The sequence below is a fragment of the Ceratotherium simum genome, chromosome 3, assembly GCF_057802395.1.
Source record: "Ceratotherium simum simum isolate JZ-2026a chromosome 3, ASM5780239v1, whole genome shotgun sequence".
NCBI lineage: Eukaryota > Metazoa > Chordata > Mammalia > Perissodactyla > Rhinocerotidae > Ceratotherium > Ceratotherium simum.
Window position 1 is genome coordinate 95,869,438 of NC_141902.1, and position 23,489 is coordinate 95,892,926.

The 23,489-nt window shown below is 41.1% G+C and overlaps 1 protein-coding gene across 1 annotated transcript in view; it reads left to right on the forward strand.

The window, feature by feature from the left end:
• Nucleotides 1-23,489, forward strand: part of ADAMTSL3 (ADAMTS like 3) — a 366,781-nt gene that overhangs the window by 288,062 nt on the left and 55,230 nt on the right. The window contains exons 21-23 of the mRNA XM_087429032.1: nucleotides 1,132-2,203; nucleotides 7,744-7,871; nucleotides 10,322-10,450. Of these exons, the coding sequence (XP_087285158.1) occupies nucleotides 1,132-2,203; nucleotides 7,744-7,871; nucleotides 10,322-10,450 (1,329 nt within the window). The remainder of the gene's footprint in view (nucleotides 1-1,131; nucleotides 2,204-7,743; nucleotides 7,872-10,321; nucleotides 10,451-23,489) is intronic.

The window sequence follows — 23,489 nt, forward strand, 5'->3', positions numbered from 1 at the left end:
CCGCAACTGGGGTCCTCCAAGGTGACAAGGCCACCAACCTCATGACCTGAATTCCGCAGTCCCTTTAATGGGAGTTGTCTCTCTTCTACCACTCCTTGGGGCTTCCAGGCCGTCCACCCACACCCCATGATCTGCCCCTGGACCTAAGTCCTTCTTCAAAGAGGAACCAGACTTCCACCCACATCACATCCCCCTCACTTCAGAATCACCACAGAACACATTGAGGCCTTCTCACAGGTGAACAAGGGAGAGAACTACTCCTCTTAGGGACGGGATCTGAGGAGTATCCTCTTTGGCCCTAGCCCAGTAACTGGAGCTGATGCCCAGGAATAAGTTAGAGCCAGCCCCGACTCTGATTCCCTCTCATATTGCCGTGTTCCTTGCTGGCTGGACCTGCCTTTGTCAGCTGACAGCCATCATGTATGGGAGCTTATTATGTGCCTGCTCCCATGCTGTGCACTTGATATAAACGCTCCAGCCTGACTTTCACACTCCTCTGATGAAGATTCTAACATTACGCACATTTTATAGGCTCAGAGAGATGAAATGACTTGTCCAAGTGGCAGAGCTAAGATTCAGACTCAGATTGTCTGGCTTCAAAGTGCCTGTTCTACCTTTTCTTCTTTGGTCACTTGCTTCTTCAGGCCCCCATACTAGTTAAACCGACTGGCTTGGGTTGTCTGCTGCAGTTGGCCAACCTCATCCTCCTTTTCAGATCCTTCAAATGCACTCACTCACATCTCCACTCTCACTTCCTCCCTCAGGTTTGGTGTATCCATGGCCAAGCCATACTAGCTCCCCAAGGGCCTCCCTGCCAGAGGGTAGAGGCCCAACATAGAAACATTGACCTTTTAACCTCATGCCTCCCCAAACCAGGGCTTTGTAAAATAATTTACACGCTTTCATGCAATTCATGCAAACCTGCATTCTTTGCTGCTAAATTACTAGACAGTTGTGAAATTTACCCCAATCTATGGATGTATACTGTTATTCATGTTTTAATTCTCAAATGTTTTAAAAGAGGAAAAAGGATACATTTGTTGACTTATATCAGCCTTGGAAGATTACTGTCAAAAGTTTTTTTATTATTGAGATATTTGTTTCTTTCTTTTATTTATTTTTTTCCTGCAGAGATGAAACCAGAGGTGAAGACGAAGCTCGGTGAGCAGGGTCCTCAGATTCTTGGTGTCCAGAGAGTCTACATCCAGACGCGGGAAGAGAAGCGCATTAACCTGACCGTCGGTAGCAGAGCCTATTTGCTGCCCAACACATCCGTGATTATTAAATGCCCAGTGCGACGATTCCAGAAATCTCTGATCCAGTGGGAGAAGGATGGCCGTTGTCTGCAGAACTCCAAGCGACTTGGCATCACCAAGTCAGGCTCCCTGAAAATCCACAGTCTTGCAACCCCGGACATTGGCATGTACCGGTGCATCGCAGGCCCTGCACAAGAAACAGTTGTTCTCAAGCTCATTGGCACTGACAACCGTCTCCTTGCACCCCCAGCCCTCAGAGAGCACCTGAGGGAACACCCTGGGATGGACCACAACGAAGCCAATAGTTTGGGAGCCACATGGCATAAAATGAGGCAAATGTGGAGTAACAAAAATGAGCTTTATCTGGATGACAGGCAAGTTAATAACCAGCCTTTCTTGAGAGCTCTGCTGGGCCCCTGCAGCAATTCTGCAGGAAACACCAACTTCTGGGAGTTTAAGAATAAGCAGTTCGAAGCAGCTGTTAAACAGGGAGCATACAGCATGGATACTGCCCAGTTTGATGAACTGATCAGAAACATGAGTCAACTCATGGAAACCGGAGAGGTCAGTGACGACCTTGCGTCCCAGGTGATCTATCAGCTGGTGGCCGAGTTAGCTAAGGCACAGCTGGCACACACGCAGTGGAGGGGCATCCAGGAAGAGGTGCCTCCTGCAGCTCAGCTAAGGGGGGAAACAGGAAGCGTGCTGCAAAGCTCAAAGTCGAAAAACTCGGGCAAGCTGACATTCAAGCCAAAGGGACCCATTCTCGTGAGGCAAAGCCAACCCACCCCAATTTCATTTAATAAAACAGTAAATTCAAGGATTGGAAATACAGTATATATTACGAAAAGGACAGAGGTCGTCAATATACTGTGTGAGCTTGTTACCCCCAGTGAGGCCACATACACATGGACCAAGAATGGAGCATTGTTACAACCCTCAGGAAAGTAAGTCAAATCAGAATACAGTGTTCACTTTGTGATACCTTCTTAATGGTTATTCCAGTTTTCTTGAAAATATTTTCAAATTCCTTCTCCTGAGAATGTGTTTCCAACAGGATTCTTTAGGAAAGAAACTCAAAAATGTTAGGACGTGTTTTTCACATATGCATTGGAATTTTAAAAATTAAACCATCCTATCCCACTCACTATTGTGTAGGTGTGACACGACTCTGGATAAAGTAAGACTGAGTTTAAGCGTATATAGACTCTCTCTTTTCAGAACACTTCACAGTTAAGAATAAAAGCAATATAAGGCCATTAAGAAAGTAAACATACTTGCAGTAATCCTACATTATGTAGGAACTGCGAATCGGAATTTACAGTGTCCTCCCTTGTCTAAGAGATTCGGTCTCTCAGTTGAGTTCACATCAGCCCTGTGAGTTTGGTAGGTCAGGGGTTAATAATTTTCCACTGAGGTCGTTGAGAAACAAAATCCCATGACTAATTCATGGACAGTCAGAACCAGGGATCCTATCTCCTGAACACTGCCAGTGATGTTTGAATATCACAGAAATAATAGCCTTGGTAGAGAGACTGGGGACCTGAAATAATTTTCTATATCGTGCAATTTTTTATGTCATAAAATCCAAAAATAGGATAATAAGGATCAAAGTTTTTTAAGGTGTTCAAAACACAATATTAAGTCATTTATTATTTTATTGGGATCTGTGTCAGCGCAAAAATATCACATTTCATTCATTTTACATAAAATAACAGAGGATAACAGAAGTATTAATTTGCTTTTGCACTCTCTACTGTCTCCAGATCTTGCTATCTGTACACAGAGGACTGTAGACATTTTGCTTTTTTAAAATTTGCATTTAAGAGCTTGAGATGCACCTTACCTGCCTCCGGGGATTGTTAAGAGACACAAACAAAACAGCAGATGTTAAATTGTTTTGCAGACCATAAGGTACTTTAAAAATGCGAGTTGTATTTGTATCATGTCTTTTGTGCATTGAGCGTAATATGTGAAATGTCAGAAAAAATCTAGGTAAAAGTCAATTTTTAATAATAAATTAGTAGGCTATGTTTTAGAATGAAAACGTAGAACAAATCTAATTTTTTTTGTTTTTTGCCCTGGAACTCTGAACACAAGAGTGTAATGAAGTTTTAGAAGTCGAATAAACTTTCCAGATCAACTAGCTTAGCAGTTCTCAAATCTTCTGGTCTTAAGACCCCTTTAAACTTAAGAAATGATTGAGAAGGTCAAAGAACTTTTGTTAATGTGAGTTATAGCTATTGATGTTTATCATATTAGAAGTTAAAACCGAGAAACATTTAAAATATCTGTTTATTAATCCATTTAGAAATAATAATAAGCTCATTACACGTTCACATAAATAATATAACTTTTGAAAAGCAATATTTAAAAAAATTTACTGATAACAATGGCATTGTTTTACATCTTTTCAAATCTCTTTAATGTCTGGCTTAATAAAATATAGCTAGATTCTCCTAAATGCTTCTACATTCCATCTGTCATGATATGTTCTTTTAATTGAAGTTGATAGAGAAAATTTGGCCTTATACAAATAGGTTAGTTGGAAAAAGAAGAAAATTTTAATTGCCTTTTCAGATAATTGTGGCTATTCTTCTTTAATATTACACTAAAACTGGACAAGAGGTAGTTTCTTAAAGGTTAGCTGGAATGTGGAATCTAAAACCGTATTAATGAAATTTTGATATTCTGTTACAATGATATTCTGTTACAATGAAATCTCTTGGTTTATCTTACATTTTGAATGGATTTTTTACCTACACAAGATTTTAAAAGGTCGTATATTGGTCATTTGGAAAACATTGGTTCACTGAATTATACAGATCTTCCAAATGGTGACACATTTCATTATACAATGTAAAAAATATACATATTGTTTAATATCGCTACCCATCTCATCAGAAAGTCTTTGAGCTTTAGGAACCTGTCAAGCTCACAAGGGAGGATACTAAGTTTCCAAAATTCTAATTTTCACTTGACAGCTCGAATTTTATCATTGGCAATGAATACCGTCCGTTGTTTCCTTTGACTTGGCCAGCTCATCTTTGTTCGTTTAAAAAAACATCTTCCAAATACCCAAGTCAGAATAATCATAGTTTGTCTATCAGTCAATTCTTTCAAGTAAAAATGAAGAAAGCAACTAGTTCAGCTAGCAATTCAGTCGTGCCGATGTCCTTTGGCACGCAGCAGAAATGCCATGTGTGGACTTCCCGCTTTGTCATACAGAATATTAAAAACATATGTACTCAAGGGTCGAGATTTAGTGAAATTAATAAGTTTTACTGCTTCATTAAGGACATTCTTAAGGGAAACTGGCATTTTTGTTGTTACTGCAAACGTGTGGTAGTCAAGAATATGTGACTTTGGTGCCACTGCCGCGGTTCCTGTGAAGGTGCCAGCAGTTTCACCCACCACTGCTTTCACTATCAGTGCAAATGTTAACACAGTGAAAAAGGCAAATAACGCCTTAGTATTATTATGAAAATAGTTTTGATCTCACAGACCCTTGGGGTCCATGAACCACCCTTTGAGGACAGCTCAAGGACTTGACTTTATAAATTGTAAGGAAACAAAGGCTGAGAAAGTTGAAGTGATCACTTGACCTATGGCCATATATGTACTACGGGGATGTAGTAGAGCATGGTCAGTTTAAGTACATGTTTGTTGAATTGAACTGAGTTTAAATAATTTGACTTGAGCAAATGAAATTAACATGAGTTTCTGAGGCTAAGACGTCTGGAGGTCATATAAAGAAGCGGTTTTGACATGGTACATCCTACCCAAAAGTGTTTCTCCATACTTTAAGGATCAACCACTTGATATTGAAGAAATTCCTTATGGCTATTAAAAGCTTTTGTTTTTAATTTTTTAAGAGAATAAAAGAATAAGAACTATTTTTATTTCCATTTTTTCCTCAACCCTACATAATTAATTTGTTCAACTTATGTTTAATTTCCTTTAGGTAACAAAGGTTCTCACCTTTACATATATGTTTCTGAATCTCACAAAGTTTTCAATGGAAGCAATTCAGAAATGGAATTGTGTTTCTGAGAGCCTCTGTCCAATGAGAGGATGCCGTGTGGGCATGGAGTAGCTTTGGATGCCAGCTGAGTGAGAAATCTCAGCTCAAAAGGGAAAGCTGTGGGTGATTCACTGGGGATGATGCCGCTGGAAGATCAGCTTTGTTATGGCTTCAAGTTAAGAATAAGATCGTGCAGAGGGCCGGCCTGGTGGCGTAGCGGTTAAGTGTGAGCGCTCCACTTCGGCGGCCTGGGGTTCGCAGGTTCGAATACCGGGTGCGCACCAGCGCACCGCTTGTCAAGCCATGCTGTGGCGGCATCCCATATAAAGTAGAGGAAGATGGGCATGGATGTTAGCCCAGGGCCAGTCTTCCTCAGCAAAAAGAGGAGGATTGGCATCGGATGTTAGCTCAGGGCTAATCTTCCTCACAAATAAATGAATAAATAAATAAAAAGATTGTGCAGCAGAGGCCAAGGTCAGATCCCTTCAGGAACTCTCCCTGCTGGTTCTCCAGCTCAGGGACTGAGCCAGGCTGGATACCCGGACGGCTCCACCTGGCAGTAAGGTTCATGTGTACTCAGCCATTTCTTTTTTTTTTTTTTTTAACTTTTTATTTATTTATTTTTCCCCCAAAGCCCCAGTAGATAGTTGTATGTCATAGCTGCACATACTTCTAGTTGCTGTATGTGGGATGCGGCCTCAGCATGGCCGGAGAAGCGGTGCATCGGTGCACGCCCGGGATCCGAACCCGGGTCGCCAGTAGCAGAGTGCACGCACTTAACCACTAAGCCACGGGGCCGGCCCCCACTCAGCCATTTCTAATCTCCATGATTTCTCACCGTGCTGTTCAGTAGAGGCCTACAGGATTGCTAAATCATGCAAACATGTATATGAAATAGTTTAAGAAAACATTTTAGCATACTTATTTTTCAAGTGTAGTTATAGTTATACTTTTGTTCTGAATCAACCATTCCTTCATAGGGATTTGACAGTGAAATTCTAGCCCTACTAATAGCTAGGTCTGCCATACTCCTGTTTTTGTTCTGGGCAGTTCAACTGTTTTGATTTCCACCTATGTTTGCGTATTTCACATGTGTGTTGTGGAGGGCTTGCATCCTCCTAGTACGTTTACTCTGTGCCATTATTCTATTCTATTCTGATCATTCATGCGTTTAGTCATCAAAGGTTTTTGAGAACTTCGCTCTATAAAAGTCACTGTGCTAAGCACTGAGAATGCACAGCTGTGAATAAGATTTGGTCTCTGCTCTTGAAAAGACCACAATCTAGTGGAAAGAAATAGATATTTCATCAAATAAATATAGGAAACAGAGCAGAAGGAGCCCAGAGGGGGCAGAAGATAACTCTAGGAGTATTGGGGAAAGCTTTACAGGGGAAATTACATTTGATCCAGAACTCAGTGAGTAACTTGGAGTTTGCCAGAAGGGGAGAAGGGCATTCGAAATAAAGTGAACAACATATGCAAAAGCTCAGGGTGATGAAAGATCCTGGAATGTTCTGGAAACTGTTAGAAGTTCATTATGGCTGCAGCATAGGGTGAGCAACGTGAAGTGACAGGAAATGAAGAAGTGGCCTGGCTCAATTCATGAAGAAACATAGTATTTAGCAGTCAGAACAGTCCTCTTTACAGAGGCTGAGATCTATAAAGTGGGAGGCAGGCAGAGAAAAAAATAATATAGGGACCTCTGACCCAGATGATCTAGAAGCAGCTTCAAATCATTAAGAAAAATTAAAATAAAAGCAGAACAAGTACTCTTTCCCACTCCCTAATTAGTTCATCTGTTAGGACACCCCTGACCAACTCTGATTCTCGAAGTGGTATTTACATGCAAGTATTTATGAATATCAATAATTGGGAAACCATAAGGAACTATACAGTTTAATCCAGATTCTTAATAGCACGGTCAAAATCCTACACATACAATGCAGCCTTAGCTTTGTTTCCTCAACCTACATCTTCACCAGGACGCTGAGACAATAACCGTCGCCAGGCAGCGTTAACGGAAGGTCCACTCACTGCCAGTGTGAAAACCCAAACTGAAAAATCACACCTGCAGTTCGTTAGGAAGGATTTGGGCAGAAAATGAGGGTTTAACATCCAGCAAACTAAGGTTTGCTAGTTTGTCTTTTTTTAAATGTGGTGGATGAAGTCCATCTAGAAAAGTCTATTCTCAGGCAAAGTGAAATAGGAAGACTGAATCTCCAAACACCATCCATCTCTGCCATTTCTATGAGTTTAAACCAAGAAGAAAGACTTTTCCACCCTCCAGTCTATTCAGTTTTCTGCTTATAGGCAGGATGCTTAACAAAATCATCTTCTGGGATCCTTGCCAGCCCAAAGTCTATAATTTTGCCATCTTCTTTCTCTGTGACTCACTGACTTACTGTGGTCCTAGAGCAGTGAAATGTGTTACATGAATGCATCCTCTTTCTAACTGTTCTACAGAATAATTTTGGATGGAATGGGGAAAATACAGATACAGAAACCTACAAAGAAAGAGGAAGGTGTATATGAATGCTCTGTGGCTAATCATCTTGGTTCAGATGTGGAAAGTTCTCCTGTGCTGTATGCAGGTAATGCCCGTTGTTGAAACCTGGAATGCCTGGTTTTTGTTTTGTTTTTGTTTTTAACATTAAACTCTAGAGCAGCAGTTCTCAAACTTTAGCGTGCAGCAGAATCACCTGGGGAGTTTGTTAAAACACAGATTTCTAGACCCCATTCTCAGAGGTTCTGACTCAGAAGATTTGGGATGGAATCTGAGAATCTGCATTTTTAACATGTTCCCGGGTTATGCCAATGCTGCTGGCCCGAGGACCACACTTTGAAAATGGCTGCTCTAGATCTAGCTCGCTTTCTAAGAATTAGGAATTAATGAGGCAGGGTTTAATTGGCAGTGTTGATAATACTATCAACTTTTCATTTTTAAAGTGCCACCAGCCAACAAAAGAGATTATCCCTTAAAGGTTGCTGCATATCTCCCAATGGCATACCTACTGATCCTTAGAAACACTTTCAGGAAGTTGTGACTACAAATTAGTGTACAGTATATCTTCCCAGGAGGTAGACAATGTCATTTTAGTATTAAAATGTGCTTTTATTATGAAAGAACATTTTTAGGTGGTCAAGTTGTGAGCAGTGCTTCCTTGTGCAAGCTCATGTTCTGGGATTAAAAAATAAAACAAGGGAGCTGTCCTCCAGCTCCCTGCTCTGTGGTTTCTGGGATCTGTGGCTCAAATGGACTAAGATGAGGAGAGGGACAATATCAGGAATTAGAATCCAGCTTTTAGACAACTAAGCATTGAGCTTTGTAGCAGGTACCTCGCATCTATAAATTGAGGAGTTTGGACCAGTTGATTTTAAAAGCTCTTTGAATCGGTATGGCTTGATTCTCTAAGTCCCTACCCTGGCTTCATTCCCAACACAGGGCCTTCAGGCCTTGATCTTTTGTACATTGATCTTCCTGGATGGTTCTCTACTGTGAGCATCAGCTCCTTTCCAGAAAACATCAGTTCCGAGGCTCTGGAATTCCTGGGGGGAATAGAAGTCCCCCTTGCAGCTCACAAGTCTCCCCTTAAGTCCCTCCCAGAACAATCCATATTCCTGGGGGAGCTGGTGCAAGGTCCTCAGGGGCCAGAGGACATGCTGTGACAACTATAGTCCTCTCCCAGCCCAAGGATTCCTATCTTTTCACATCTCAGGATAGCTTTCCACTGCCCCAGGCCTTCCAGGAGAGAATGCAACACTTGGTCACCCAAGCTTTATTGTTCCTAAATTCTCTTCCCCAGAATTCATGGTTACCAAGGAGCTAGCTAAAATGTTGTTATTCTTTCATGTTCTATGCTTAGGTGGTAAAATAGGTTAAGAAAATGTGGCCTCTCCCTCTAGGAGCTCACATGCTAGTGGTGGAGCAGGGAAACCAACCATGGCAGTAGTTCTACAGTAGAGGAATGCTCTGTCAACATGCTGTCTAGGATGTTGCCTTCTCTGACCCCCACATGCTATTGAGAGACCCCTGGGCAACCAGTACCTTTCTCTATCTCAACACCCATCCCCCTGTATGGTAATGGTGTCTCCCACCAGTCTATGAATTACTTGAGGGGAAGAATGGCTGTTTTCCAGCTCTGTGTTCCCATTGGTCAGCTCAGAGTGTATTTCCTGAGTGAGTTAATGAATGAATCTGTTAAAAGGACATGGTTCTCTGGGGCTGGCCCTGTGGCATAGTGGTTAAGTTCCCGCGCTTTGCTTTGGCGGCCCAGGGTTCCCAGGTTCGGATCCTAGGTGTGGACCTAAGCACCACTTATCAAGCCATGCTGTGGTGGCGTCCCATATAAAGTAGAGGAAGGTGGGCACAGATGTTAGCCCAGTGCCAAATCTTCCTCGGCAAAAAAGAGGAGAATTGGCAACAGATGTTACCTCATGGCTAATCTTCCTCACCACCAAAAAAAAAAAAGTACCTGGGTCACAAAATCCAGGAAAATAAAAGTCTTTGAATGGGTTCCTGATTCTTTGTGACCTTGTTTTTATTATTGTTTTTTCCATGCAAATTTTATGCAGGTTTATTTCAAGTATTCCTTCCAGAAAAAGAGTCAGGTGGTCCCAAGCCCTGGTGTGTTTTGGTCCTGCTTTAACTCATCCAAGACTGCACTGCAGAGATGTTGTTCCTGCCCTGCCATGCCTTTTTTGCTTCCTATGAACTTCCGAATTCCTTCTTTTCAAATTATCAAAGAGGACTTTATCCTCAATTTTGGTTATAAAACCGATATATCCTCATAGTCTGTATGTGGTTGTTGCAATGCATCTTTGTAGATGTCTCTTTGGTTACATCCATCTGTCTGTCCATCCATCCCTTGAGCACCTGCAGGCTGTGTATGTGCAAGTCCCCGTGGAGCACCACGAGGGGTACAGAGAGAGCCCGGACTCTGCCCCTGCTCTCAAAGAGCTCAGCCAAGTTTACCAAATGCAGCATCGTTTACCAAGGGCAAAAGCCTGAACTAACATAGTTTCCTGCTCCCTTTGAATTAAGAGGCGCCTGTCATCTTGTCTATTGAAAGAAATATTACCAGACCCGAGCACAACCATCTGTCCATTGTGGTTGGAGGCATCGTGGAGGCAGCCCTGCGAGCCAACGTGACAATCCAATGTCCTGTAAAAGGTAAGGTGGTCATTTCCAGTGGGAGGGCATGAGGCCAGCCCAGTGTTTCTGGGAGATGCCAGCTGGCATTTTGGCATCTTAGACCTCAATCTGACAAGCTTAAGAATCTGATTTTCCAGCACGCTGACAGTGGATCTCTCTCCCAAGGGTGAGCTCACACCAGCTCTTGAGACCGCTGTGTAAAACAGAATGCCAGTTTATTCATTTCCAGTGGGGACCACAAGGACTATGTACAGGACCTGCCCTGTACACGGGCATATTCATATTAGCAGGACCAGAACACTGTGTCCCTGTGGGCAGATCTGCACGAGAGGCCAACTTCTAGTCAGGTGGTTGCTTGGTGAGTGTAGAGTCAGATGAGGGGATTTGTTGAAATTGTTTGTTGTATCCTCCAGCTAGACAAAGCCTGCACTAGGCAAAGCCAGGTCAGGGAGCGGGAAGGTCTAGGTCCGCTGGCCTAGACTCCCTCTGTCCTGCACTGTCCTTGGGTGAGCATCACCAGTCTCTGCTTCAGTGGCCCTTTCTGCTTTGTTTACAACAGCAGATAAACCTCCTTTCTGACAGAATCATTCTTTCTTTAATAACATTTTCAGTCTGACCTTGCCTTAATCTGGAGCTGTTCTGCCTCCTTCAGCCATGGATTCTTAAGTCTTAACCTGAGCCCATGCATCCCCAAACTGTGATCAGTGTTATATGCTGCACATGTGCACATTTTATGGAAACCAGGGGGGCTGTGTGAATAGCTTTGATCAGTTCCTCAGAGAGCCTTGTGAACTCCTCAAAATTAAGATCTACTATTTTAAGGTGACTTTGCATATGCCTGTGACTTACTGTGCATTCATTTAACTCTCTGGAGAACTGTATTTCCCTGATTTCCAAGTTCTAACAGGGTGCCTGTGGTTGCAGCCACTTAAGATGAATCTTGCCCAGGCCGTGACCCAGAGAGTGCAGGGTAATGGGAGGAGCCCTCGCTGCTGTTCTGGGTACCACAGTGAAGGTGCGTGGAATGAAAGCATCCCAGAACACGCTCATGCAGCCTTCAGGCTCTCCCTGCCCTGTGATGGGCAGTTACTTGCCATGTTTCCAGAGCTCTACAAACAGTGGAAATTTGCTAAACCCCAAGGTATTATTTTTCACCCCTTGGAAGTCCCTGTGGTGTTTGTCCTACACAGACTTTTGAAAAATCCCTCCAGCCTCCCACCTGACTCCACCCACAAGTATGTGAGTTTTCTGGCAAAATGCACCCACCATTACAGAATGGGCCGGCAGTCTCTGGCCTCCACGAGGAGAAAAGCAGAACGGAACTTTGCAGTTGCCAAGCCACAAATGTCTCGAGTTTCTACAGCCCTACACCTGCAGAGGATTCTGCAAAATAAATCTGACTTCTATTAAGAGAAACCTCAACTTTTAACATTATTTCTAAATTTCTTACTTCCACAATAGTTTAAAATCAGGCTCTCAGAGGGATGACCCCTTGAAAGGATGGTAGTGTATTATTTGCTATGGTAAGTAAGGGACTGGATTCAGTGGAAACTGTTTCTGTCACTGAAGCCTCCAGCAAAGACTGTTCAGCTGGTCTGGGTTTTATTCTCTTGGCCAGGCCCGGTCAGCGTGCGGGCCATCTCTGACCTCTCCCTGACCCTGGTCGCCCCTTCTGCAGTGTGCTGAGCACCCTTGGGACCTTGTTGAAGCTCAGTGTTGGGAGTGCTCCTCTCCCTCCTCCCTCCCTCCACGTTCAGCTCTTACTAGGAATGAAGCCATTTGGTCTTTCTCTACCTGGCCGTCATCCCCTATGGACCAGACCCCAGGAACTCATCGGGAGTCCTTTCCTTTTCAAAACAAACCCGCCTCATTTTGAGTTATGTGCCATTTTAAATAAACCTGCAGTGAACTTATTGTGTTTCCTTATGGGCAGAAGCCATAGCTAACTTAGCTTTTATGGAGATTCATCTTTTTAAAGACAGATGGTGAAGTTGACGAAGGGTCAGAAAACTTGGGTTTTACAGACAGTTCTGTCACTTGCTGGTCCATGAGTCATCTGTCCTTCCTACTCTCATCTGTAAAATAGGAAATATACTATGTTACTAGAGGGAGGGACTTTGGTTATCATCTAATCCAGTCCTTCACTTTATAGATGAGGGCATGGTAACATTTACAAACCTGAATACTGCTTTATGAAATTACATTTCCATATTGCAAATTGAGATTATTTCTGTAAATCAGTGGCATATGTAAATTTTTCTTTTATTTTCCAGTTGCCTTTAAAACATTTTCCACTAATTATAACGAGCTGATGTACTCATACCTTTTAGACAGACTCATCATTCTTTGTTATAGCCCAACATGTTGTATTTAACCCATGTGGGATAGATATCAATAGTGACTGTCTCTAGTCACTCTTAGATGATATCTCTAATAACTATATTAAATAATAGAACCTGAAAATCTGCATTTCTAGAGGTTAAAAGTTCTAAGTTGCAAGAGTTATTTGCCTTGCTCTTTTAAAAAAATTTTTTTCTTCTAAAAATGGGGGAAAAACGTTTAAACTGCACCTTCTTTGCCACCTTCTGGTAAGAAAGGAAAGCTCATCTCAGGAAAATGACCAGTCAATATCAATAGCTGCTTTTATTTTTTCTCATGTTAGTGCTTAGTAAGAACATTATTAATCCTATAGTTTTCCGTTAGGTGTGGTTTCTGTGTTGCTTGCTTTTTTTATTCCTTCAGCTCATTAGACAGGCAGCTAATCTGGGTCTCTGCTCTAAGGTGTTCTTGTTGTGTGTCAGGCTCCTCTTTAGTCTCCAAGAAGCTCTCTTGGCCCACAGATTGGAATACGGTTGAACTAGGAAGATGGTGGTTCCCAAAAGGATGGGCGTTGGAGACCCCATCAGTGGCCCAGCCCCAGGAGTAGAAAATCTCTTAAACAGAAAATGTGCTGGACAACTACTCCTTAGAGCAAAGTAAAATTGTCTGGAAGAATTGGAGATGCCTAAAACTTAAAACTAAGATAAAGAACAAAAATGTCTTGTAATGCTGGTTGTAGAACATAGGTATACACCTACTTTAGGAGGGAAAGTTCTGCAATTGTGGACTGCACCTGGCTTCCCACCAGGTTTTGTATATGCTACATGAACCATGTAGCATATAGAAAAGGCACATTAACAATGAACATAGAGGCCAATAAATAAATAAAATTTTAAGATATTAGCAAACTGAATCCAGAAATGTATAAGACTAAGCAGAACTTTTCCCAGGAATGCAAAGGTTTTTTTAACATTTAAATATATCTACTTTAAAGAAGCTGTCTCAAGTTGGGTCCTCTGAAAGCAGATACTGGGATGGAGTGTGGTGTGCAGGAGATCTATTAGTTGTCAATACCTGTGGAAGGGAGGGAGCAACAGGGTTGGACAGAGAATGAAGGAGAGCTGTGCTGTAAGCCCACAAAGCCTGGCCAAGCACAGGGGAGCTTTGAAGCATCTATGACTCAACAGGGTTGCCCAACTCTGACCCACAAGGACCAGGCCTTCATACACCTGCCTCCATCAGTCACTGGTTGTGGGCCTCTCCAGAAGGGATGTGCTCTTGCGTGAGCTGAGGCAAACTGTTAAGGAGCTGACAAGTGGAGGCTAACAGCAGCTGGATACCAAGGCCTTCCATGAGGGGGCATCCAGGTGGAGCATCTCCATGTCTACCACAGAGATTTAAGGAGATAACATTTGTGATCATCTTATAGATGTAGGAAAAGCATTTGATAAATTTCAATACAAAATGATGTTTAAACCTCTCAGCAAACCAGTAATGGAAGGGATCATCCTTACCCTGCTCATGTTTTTTTTAAAGGACCTATCAAAAACCTATGGCAAACATCATACTCATTTAAATGGTGATACTCTAAAACCTTCCCATTAAAGTCAGGAAAAATATAAGATACTTTTATTACTGCATCTGTTCAATACTGCTTTAAAGGCACTAGCCAATGCAATAAGATAAAAATATTTAAAAGGAAAATGAAGTATAATGATTAGAAAAAGTTCTTCTTATTTATAGACAAGATAATTATCTACATGGAAAATCTGAGAAAATGGGCAAAGTTTCAGATCTGTAAATTCAGTGTAATGCCGATTTTTTTTTAAAAGAAAAGCCCTGCAGGATTGCTGGAACTTGACAAACTGATCCTATCATTAATAAGGAAGAGCAAGTGACCAAGAATAGCCCAAACATGTTTCAAGAATAACAAGGTAGTTGAGATTTGCTCTATCAGCTATAAAGACTTATCATAAAGCTGGTATAATTACAACAGTGTGGTATTGGCATAGATATAGACAAATAAATGGAATATAGAGCCCACAGCAGATTTAAGCATATATGAAAATAGTATTTAATAGCAGGAAAATTAAAAGTCAATAAAGGACATAATACTAAGCAATGGTGATAGGATAATTAGTTTTGATAAATAGATGTTAAAAAAAAATCTCTACCAAAATAAATTCTAATTGGGTTAAATGCCTGAAATATGAAAAGCATAAAACTTTTATAATAAAACATAAGCAGTATCTTTATGACTTCAGAATGGGGAAGATACTAAAAGTACAAGCTATAAAATAAAAGATCTAATGGATAGTGTTGATGGTTGCACAACTCTGAATATACTAGACCTACTGATTCATACACTTTAAAAGAGTGAATTTTATGATATGTAAATTATATTTCAATAAGCTGTTATAAAAAATATTTATAAATTTTCTATATTAAAATTTAAAACTTCTGACCCCTGCAAGACAGTATCAACAAATGTAAAAGTCAAGCCACATTTATGGGAGAAAATATTTGTTATACAGGACCCAGAATATATAAATAACTTCTATGAATCAATACAAATAACCCAATATAAAAATAGCAAAGGAGGGCCGGCTCCATGGCTTAGCGGTTAAGTGCGCGCGCTCTGATGCTGGCGGCCCGGGTTCGGATCCCGGGAGCACCCCGAGGCACCACTTCTCCGTCCAACGTGAGGCCGAGTCCCACGTACAGCAACTAGAAGGATGTGAACCTATGACATACAACTATCTACTGGGGCTTTGGGGGGAAAAAACTGAATAAATGAAAAATCTTTAAAAAAAAAAAAATAGCAAAGGATATGAACAGGCGGTTCTCTTAAAGTAAAACCCTAACAAGCATGTGAAAATGTTCTCATTCTCACCAGTAATCAAAGAAATTAAAATAGAAGTTTCCATTTCATGCTATTATACTGGCAAAACTTAATGAGTTTGACAGTCTCAAGGGCTGGCAAAAACGTGGATAAATAGGATCTCTTGCACTGCTGGTCAGAGTGTATATTGGAAGAACCACTTTAGAGAACAATTTAGTAAAATGTGATCCAGTCAAAGATGCTGAAAACCAGCAGTTCCACTTGTGGATACAGCCCTTGTTTCAAGGCAAAGAGAGTTACTAGAATGTGCGTAGCAGCTGTGTTTATAGTAGCAGAGAGGGGCTTGGGGAGAGAGAGAGATAGATTAAAAGAGAAAGAAAAGGAAAAAGAAGTAGAGGAAACAACCTAAATCTCTATCAGCAGGAAGAAAAGGTGCATGTTTATTTCCTGGAACTATATAGTAGTAAAACGAATAAATTAGAGCTACAGGTATCAACGTGGGTAAATCTTTAAAATATAATCTCTCAAAAAGGGTGCTAACAAAACTCAAAGGGGAAAGCATAATCTTTTCAGTAAATGGTGCTGGGACCACTGGAGATCCACTTGCAAAAGAATGAAGTTGAACCCCTCCCTCATACCATATACAAAAATTAACTCAAAATGAATTAAATTTAAGAACTAAAGCTATGAAATTCTTAGAAGAATTCTTAGAAGAGAACAGGCATAAGTCTTTGTGACCTTAGAGTCAATAATTTCTTAGCTATGACACCAAAAGTGTCAACAAAAGAAACAAATAGATAAATTGTGCTTCTTCAAACTTAAAAACTTTTGTGCTGCAAAGGACACTGTCAAGAAAGTGGTAAGACAACCCACAGAATGAGTGAAAAGATCTACAAATCATATATTTGACAAGGGAGTATCCAGAATATAAAAAGAACCCTTACAACTCAGCAATAAAACAACAAATAACCCAATTTAACATGGGCAAATGATCTGAATAGACATTTCTCAGAAAAAGATTTACAAATGACCCATATGCACATGAAAAGATGCTCAACATCATTAGTCATCAGGGAGATGTAAATCAAAACGACAATGAGATGCCATTTCACACACTAGGATGGCTATAATCAAAAAAACAGATAATAAAAGTGTTGATGAGAATGTGGAGAGATTGGAACGCTCATGCACTGCTAGTGGGAGTTTACGATCATGCAGCTGCTTTGGGGAACAGTTTGGCGATTCCACCGTAGTTAACCATGTGCTTCGGCATTTGCACTCCTAGGTATATACCCAAGACAAATAAAAACATGTGTTCACACAAAAGCTTGTACATGAATGCTCATAGCAGCCTTATGCATAATAGCCAAAAAGTGGAAACAACTTAAATATCCATCAACTAATGGATGAATAAACAAAATGTAATATATCCATACAAAGAAGTTTTATTTGGTCATAAAAAGGAATGAAGTGCTGATACATGCTAAAACATGGATGAACCTTGAAAAATTATGGTAAGTGAAAGAAGCCAGACACAAAAGATCACATATTGTGTGATTACATTTCCATAAAATGACTAGAATAGGCAAATTCATAGAGACAGATTAGAGGCTGCCAGTGGCTAAGAGGAGAAGAAAATGGAGGAGGATGGAGATTAATGACTGACGGGCACGGGTTTTTTTGGGGGGTGATGAAAATGTTCTGGAATTAGATAGTAGTGATGGTTGTACAAATATTTGAATATGCTAAAAAAAGAAATCACTGAATTGTACTCTTTGAAAGGGTGGATTTTGTAGTATATAAATTATATCTCATTAAAATCATAATCATAATACCCTCAATATGACAATACATGCAAAGTTTCAAAACCTATAGCACAATCATATATATTATTTATGAATGGATACGTACGTGACAAAAATATACAAACATTCATGAGAAGGACATATACCAGTGTCTGGATTGTTGGTACTCCTGTGAGAGAAAAGAAGGAAAAGTTTGGGGATAGATCTTTGGCTGTAGCTGTAATGCTCTATCACTTAAACAATAGCTAAAGCAAATATAGCCAAATATTAATGTTCATTAATTTCGGATAATGGACGTGTGGTCATCTGTTATGTTGTTTTTGTGATTCTCCTCCTAGCCCTGCCTCTATGTTGCTCTGAGACGTTGGGCCTATCACACACTTGCCTTGGCCCATGGTTTTCTGTTATAGAAGAGGGATTAGGATAGATGACTAGCAAGACTCCTTTCAGTCCTAAAATTCTATCCTGAACCCTTGGTCTTTTGCAGGAATCTGGAACAAATGGAAGTAAAACTAGAAAAATCCTTGAACTAAGATACCTGCCCAGTCAGGGCTTAGAACTGAGTGCCAACAAGCATCGTCACCCAATGCTGGGAAGTCTGGTGAGGGAACCTGGAAAGAAAGCCTCTTTCAATAGAGATAGATACAATGTCCTTTACCAAGGAGTTACTTGAGCTGGAATACCAGTCCGTGAAAAACCCATTTACCTATATTATGACTCGAAAACTATAGTTGTAATGAAAAGAAAGGAATCAAATAATGTAAGAGTCTGTAATTTGATGAGACCAGAATTTGATAATTTGAAAAAGTCTTTCATTTATTTAAAAGCTGATATTTAAGGCAAACCAAGTTCAGTGGAGGAAAATAAGTTCAGAGTGTGATCTGAGGTGACTTGGGTGGAAACCGTTCAGGTCTTGGTCGTGTCTTCGTGACCTCAGAATGCACAGCTCTTTCTAGATGTCTGGATGTCAACCAGCCCTGTGTTTACCAGCCTTGATCCCGCCGCATCTCACCTCCAAAAAGAGAAAACAGGGGAAGAGATTTTCCCTGAGATAGTGAGGTAAGATCTGATTGAAATAAAGTCTTGGGTGTTAAATATAGAGGAAGCTTAGAAATCCATGAGTTCAGCCCTGACATTTTGACAACAAGGCACAGAGAGGAGAGACCTGGCCGGAGTAGTGAACTTCGTCGGTCTCGGGGCCAAGATCAGAACCCAGTCACTGCTTCTGGAGCTCATGCTCCTTCTGCTCTGATTGCCTCCCCTTTCTGTGTTTTCTTGTCTCATAATAAAAAGTAGTGCATCTCATTATATAAAATATTTAGAAAGCATAGCAAAGTATTATGAAGCAAAGAAATTCCCTTAATCCCATCACAAACACACAACTATCATTTCTATTTTGTTATATTTCTGTAACCCTAAAAGTCAAAGAATTTTCTCATGATATTAAAAAAACCATGAGTATCACTTAATTGCTACACAGATTGTATAAATGTAGCATAATTAAACCATTCCCTTATTTTGGGAAACTTAGGCTTCTTATACTTCTTTACAGGGATGTATGGCAGTATAAGGAACATTTTTGTGCCTATAACTTTTTTGTGTCTTCAGGGTTAATTTTTAAAAACAGATTAACAGGATTGGAATTACTAGGTCACAGGGCATTCAACACTTCTATAACTTCACAGGGCATTAAAATTTCTATACCTGTAAATACAAATCACCAAATTACCTTCTAGAAAGTCTAAATCTATCAGTGGTATAGGTGTAAGCCCTACACCCCTCTCACTTTTTTTGCTGCCCATTGATAGGAAAGGACAGGAGAAAAAAGTAGGTGGAAGGTACAGCATTAATCCCACATAGTGTGTGTCTAAGCAGATGGTGGGACACACCAATCTGACCAGGTAGAAGCAGGTTGCTTGGTGTTCCATAAGATGAGTGGAGGAAGGAAAACCTTTCATATCTAAGAGATGGTGGTCAGTTTCAGAAGATACATATTACATAAATATAAAAGTATTTTCTTAATCAGGGGATTTTTTTCAGGGTTAAAATGCTGCGAAATATGCCTCGAGTTTTATTGATGTCTAACTGAATTATTAGCTTTCTTTGTGGGGTTTAACAATTTCCCTTACAGGGGAGGATTTTGAGAAATTTTTGTGGTGCAGCAAGATTATGTACTTAAATTCCTAAACACAGCCTCATCTCTCTGACAATTACTTTCCCCATCAACTATTGGTTTATATTATATGGTGTGGAACTTAATGGTAGTGATTTAACATCTTTAAGTCACAAATCCCTTTGACCACCCTCCCCACAAAAAAGAACCATCTTTCTAGAAAAATACGTTTACCCACAAAATTTTGTATATAATTTTCAGAATACTTAAAAAGAATACCTGAGGATTATCTGCTTGCCCCTGTTTTCTGAACTGAACATTCTTTCAACCATATTTTAAATTAAAGCTAATTTATTTTTCTTGATCTGTGGTTTTTGAAATGTATCCCCTCTTCTCTACCATGTTTGTCTCTTTTTTAAACTATATACAATCTTGAAATGGCTAAAATTATTTTTTTAAGTATATTTAAAACCTTTTCTCCCACTCAAAAAGGCTACTCCCCCTTGTTTTTCCTACTTCTGCCTATGATACAGAAATCTTCCCACCATCCTCCTCTCTTAACCCTATAGTCAGTCAATCAGTCATCGGTGGTTGGAAATTCCATCCATCTCTCCATCCATTTAGCAAGCATTCACTAAGCATCTACTAAGCCCAGTCTAGTTCCTAGTGTACAGATATGAATAAGATCTGGTTTCTGCAGCTATACAGACAAGGAAACTATGATATAACAAATGCAAAAATATAAGTTTTTATGAAGTGCATCAGACACATAGAGGAGAGAATAGTTAATGCTTCTAAAGGATTAGGGAAAGTTTACAGAAGAGATGACATTACAAGTAGGCCACTTGGAACAAAAAGGAAGGCCATTTGAAGCAAAAGAAACAGCATATATGCAAAAGCAGAGACACGCGAGAGCTCCTGGCTTATTTGCAAAACCACAGGCAGATCCGTGTGACTTAAAACAGAGGGTGTGAGGGGGAGTGGGGAGAGGTGGGTTTGGAAGTATAAGTTGGGACCAGATTGTGAAAGGCTTTTAATGTCATGCTAAAACCCCTGGACTTCATTTTCTTGGCTGTGGGGAGATGAGAAAAGTTTTAAGCAGAGTAATGGTGTGAGCCAGTCTGTATTTTAGAGACGGCATTCTGCCTACAGTGTGGATGAAAAGTTAGAGAGGAAAGAAACTGCAGAATGCCATAAATTGAACTCAGTCAAATTGCATCAGTTGTCATTGATTGGATTGTTGGGCCAGTCACTCAAGATATTAAATTAAGATTCCATGTCTCTGCTTTATCTAAGAGAGAGAGCAGGCATATCTGGCATTTAGCAATGGATGTGTCATTAATTGAGGATCGGGGATATAGTTGTCCCCAGGCTAGGGCTGGGGTGTTGGCACATAGAGGCTAAGTCAAACTAGGAGAGAAATTCCATTTCAAAGAGGTAAGGAGTATATGCTGACAGGCAGCATCTCCGTAAAGAACATATTGAAAAACCATCAAAACTCATCATCAAAAATAACAATAACTTGAGTAGCCAGTATGTGGCAGTTTGGACAGCCTATGAGGTGGATATTATTATTGTCTTTGTTTTGCTGATGAGTAAACAGGCTCAGATACTTGCAGTTACTTGCCCGTGTCTATATACCTAATGAGTACGTGAGCTAAGGGTTAATCGCAAGCCTGTGTGAATCCAAAAGGAGTGGATGAGAAGGAGACTCCAGACTTGACACAGCAGAATGGGAACCCAGGAGGTCTAACCAGAGAGAAGAGTGTCAAAGCAGAGGTGTGAGGCAGGACTTAGGAAGTGCCACAGCTTGGGAACAAGGTATCAGAGGCTCAGGTGTAGGCAACACCCAGGACCCGACCTCACCTGGAGAACACCCCATGGTGAGAGATGCAGAATCCAGGTAGTGTACACTGAGAGGCTGGCTTCTTGCTGGCCTGCAGGATGGCAGCCAGTGTTGAGCTAAAGGTCTGCCTGGGTGTGCCCACTCACAGCTCACTCAGTTCCCGGGCTGAAGGAGGGCCTGCGGTGACACGTGCTTCCACCATCAGTGCAACAGCAGGAAAGGAACATGGCAAATTGTGTACCATCTGGTAATGACTCCCCGTTCCCTCACCTAACCCTTAATGTACTTGCCTCAAACCTCTTTGTACTCATTTTTAGATTATTGATTTATCAAATTAAAAAGACTCATTTTTAAAAGAATAGCCTGTTCTTTGACGATCTGCTGAAGTTCTAGTCTAAATGCTCCTTGAGAGATGATTTTCTTCTCATCTTTTATCAATCTCGATTTCCCATTTAGAGAAAACATGAGTCTTGATACAACCAAGACGTAGAAAGAAATACTAGAATAAGGGAGCTAGATATGCAAAATGAAAAGCAGAAAGGGCTATTCGAGCACCTATCAAACTTCATGTGTCTTGCAAAAAGCCTTGTGCTTGGGCTTATGTGTCTGCATACACGAGTCACACCGTCTCTTACAGCGTTCAGACCACGGCTGTTGTGGTTCAGTCCTGTCGTCAACAGCACTGCTTTCATCCCCAAATATCCACACCCCGCGTCTGTCTTCAGTCCCACCAGCATGTTTGTCTGTCCTGAAAACTTCAGACACCCATCCCTCAGCTAACTTTTACCCCTTCACGCTGTAAAAACAGACTGACCCATAAGGCCTTTTGTGCTGTAATTTCACGTTGTGTGCCCATTCACTCCCTTTCCTCCAGATAACCAGGTCCCTTTCTTCAGTATGCTGTCAATACACCAGGGGATAAACCAATGGTTTTCAATCTGTAGGTTCCATGGAGCCTTGTCAGCCATCCCAGTCTTTCCTTTCAGCCCTACCTACCCTCTTGCCCAAATACAGTTCAACTGAAAGACCTCTGTGTTTTGCGGTTTTATGAATTAGACTTCCTTATACCAAAAAAAAAAACCAACTTTTTTTAAAGAATTGATTCTGCTACTAGTAATGTTTGAAAGCCACTGGTTGGAACCCTGGAGTAGAGCCTGTAACCCATGACAGGTTCCTGCTCCCAAAATAACATATAATCTCTCCACAATGATACTTACACCAGATTTAAAATAACTTTCACTCCCGTGGTTTTTGCATTACCACATTTCTGATATGAAGACTCATTAAGCCCACCTCAATTTGAATGTTAAGTGGCCCTCACTTGATCCTGTTCAAGCCTGCTGAACTGTGTTCTACGGAGGCAGGAACTGGGTTCCTCCTCTTTGCTTTTGGACTTCAGGTCTTCTCTTGTGGATCTTCTGAAGCTCAGGTTTCTAAAGAAACAAGTCACTTCAGTTCCCTGAGTCTCTGAGTGGTACCCCTGGGTTGGCCCTGTTCTCTTGGCTCCTCAGAGCTGTCAGATCAGGAGCCAAAGTGGTTAGTGCAGAGTTTCCCAGACCTGTGTGCGATTTGCTAGTAAACAGTTGGGAGACTTTTCTTAAAAGGCAGTAAGAGGGCCGGCCCCGTGGCTTAGCGGTTAAGTGCGCGCGCTCTGCTACTGGTGGCCCGGGTTCGGATCCCGGGCGCACACCGACGCACTGCTTCTCCGGCCATGCTGAGGCTGCGTCCCACATACAGCAACTAGAAGGGTGTGCAACTGTGACATACAACAATCTACTGGGGCTTTGGGGAAAAAAAGGAGGAGGATTGGCAGTGGATGTTAGCTCAGAGCCAGTCTTCCTCAACAAAAAGAGGAGGATTAGCATGGATGTTAGCTCAGGGCTGATGTTCCTCACACACACAAAAAAAGGCAGTAAGAACCAATATCTCAAACCAGTGACATCTGCTTATCCTATAAGAAAGGCCCTCAGTTGCTCTCTGTCCCCCAAGAGTCTCAACTTTTAGCTTTTGATGCTGTGAGACATGCCAACAGCAGCTGAGAGCACAGGATAGCTGTGGAGTCTGGAGGAATACCTGTTGTGTGAAACCTGGAACCATCTAAAGCTCTTGAGTGACCCATGCGTTCACTCTCC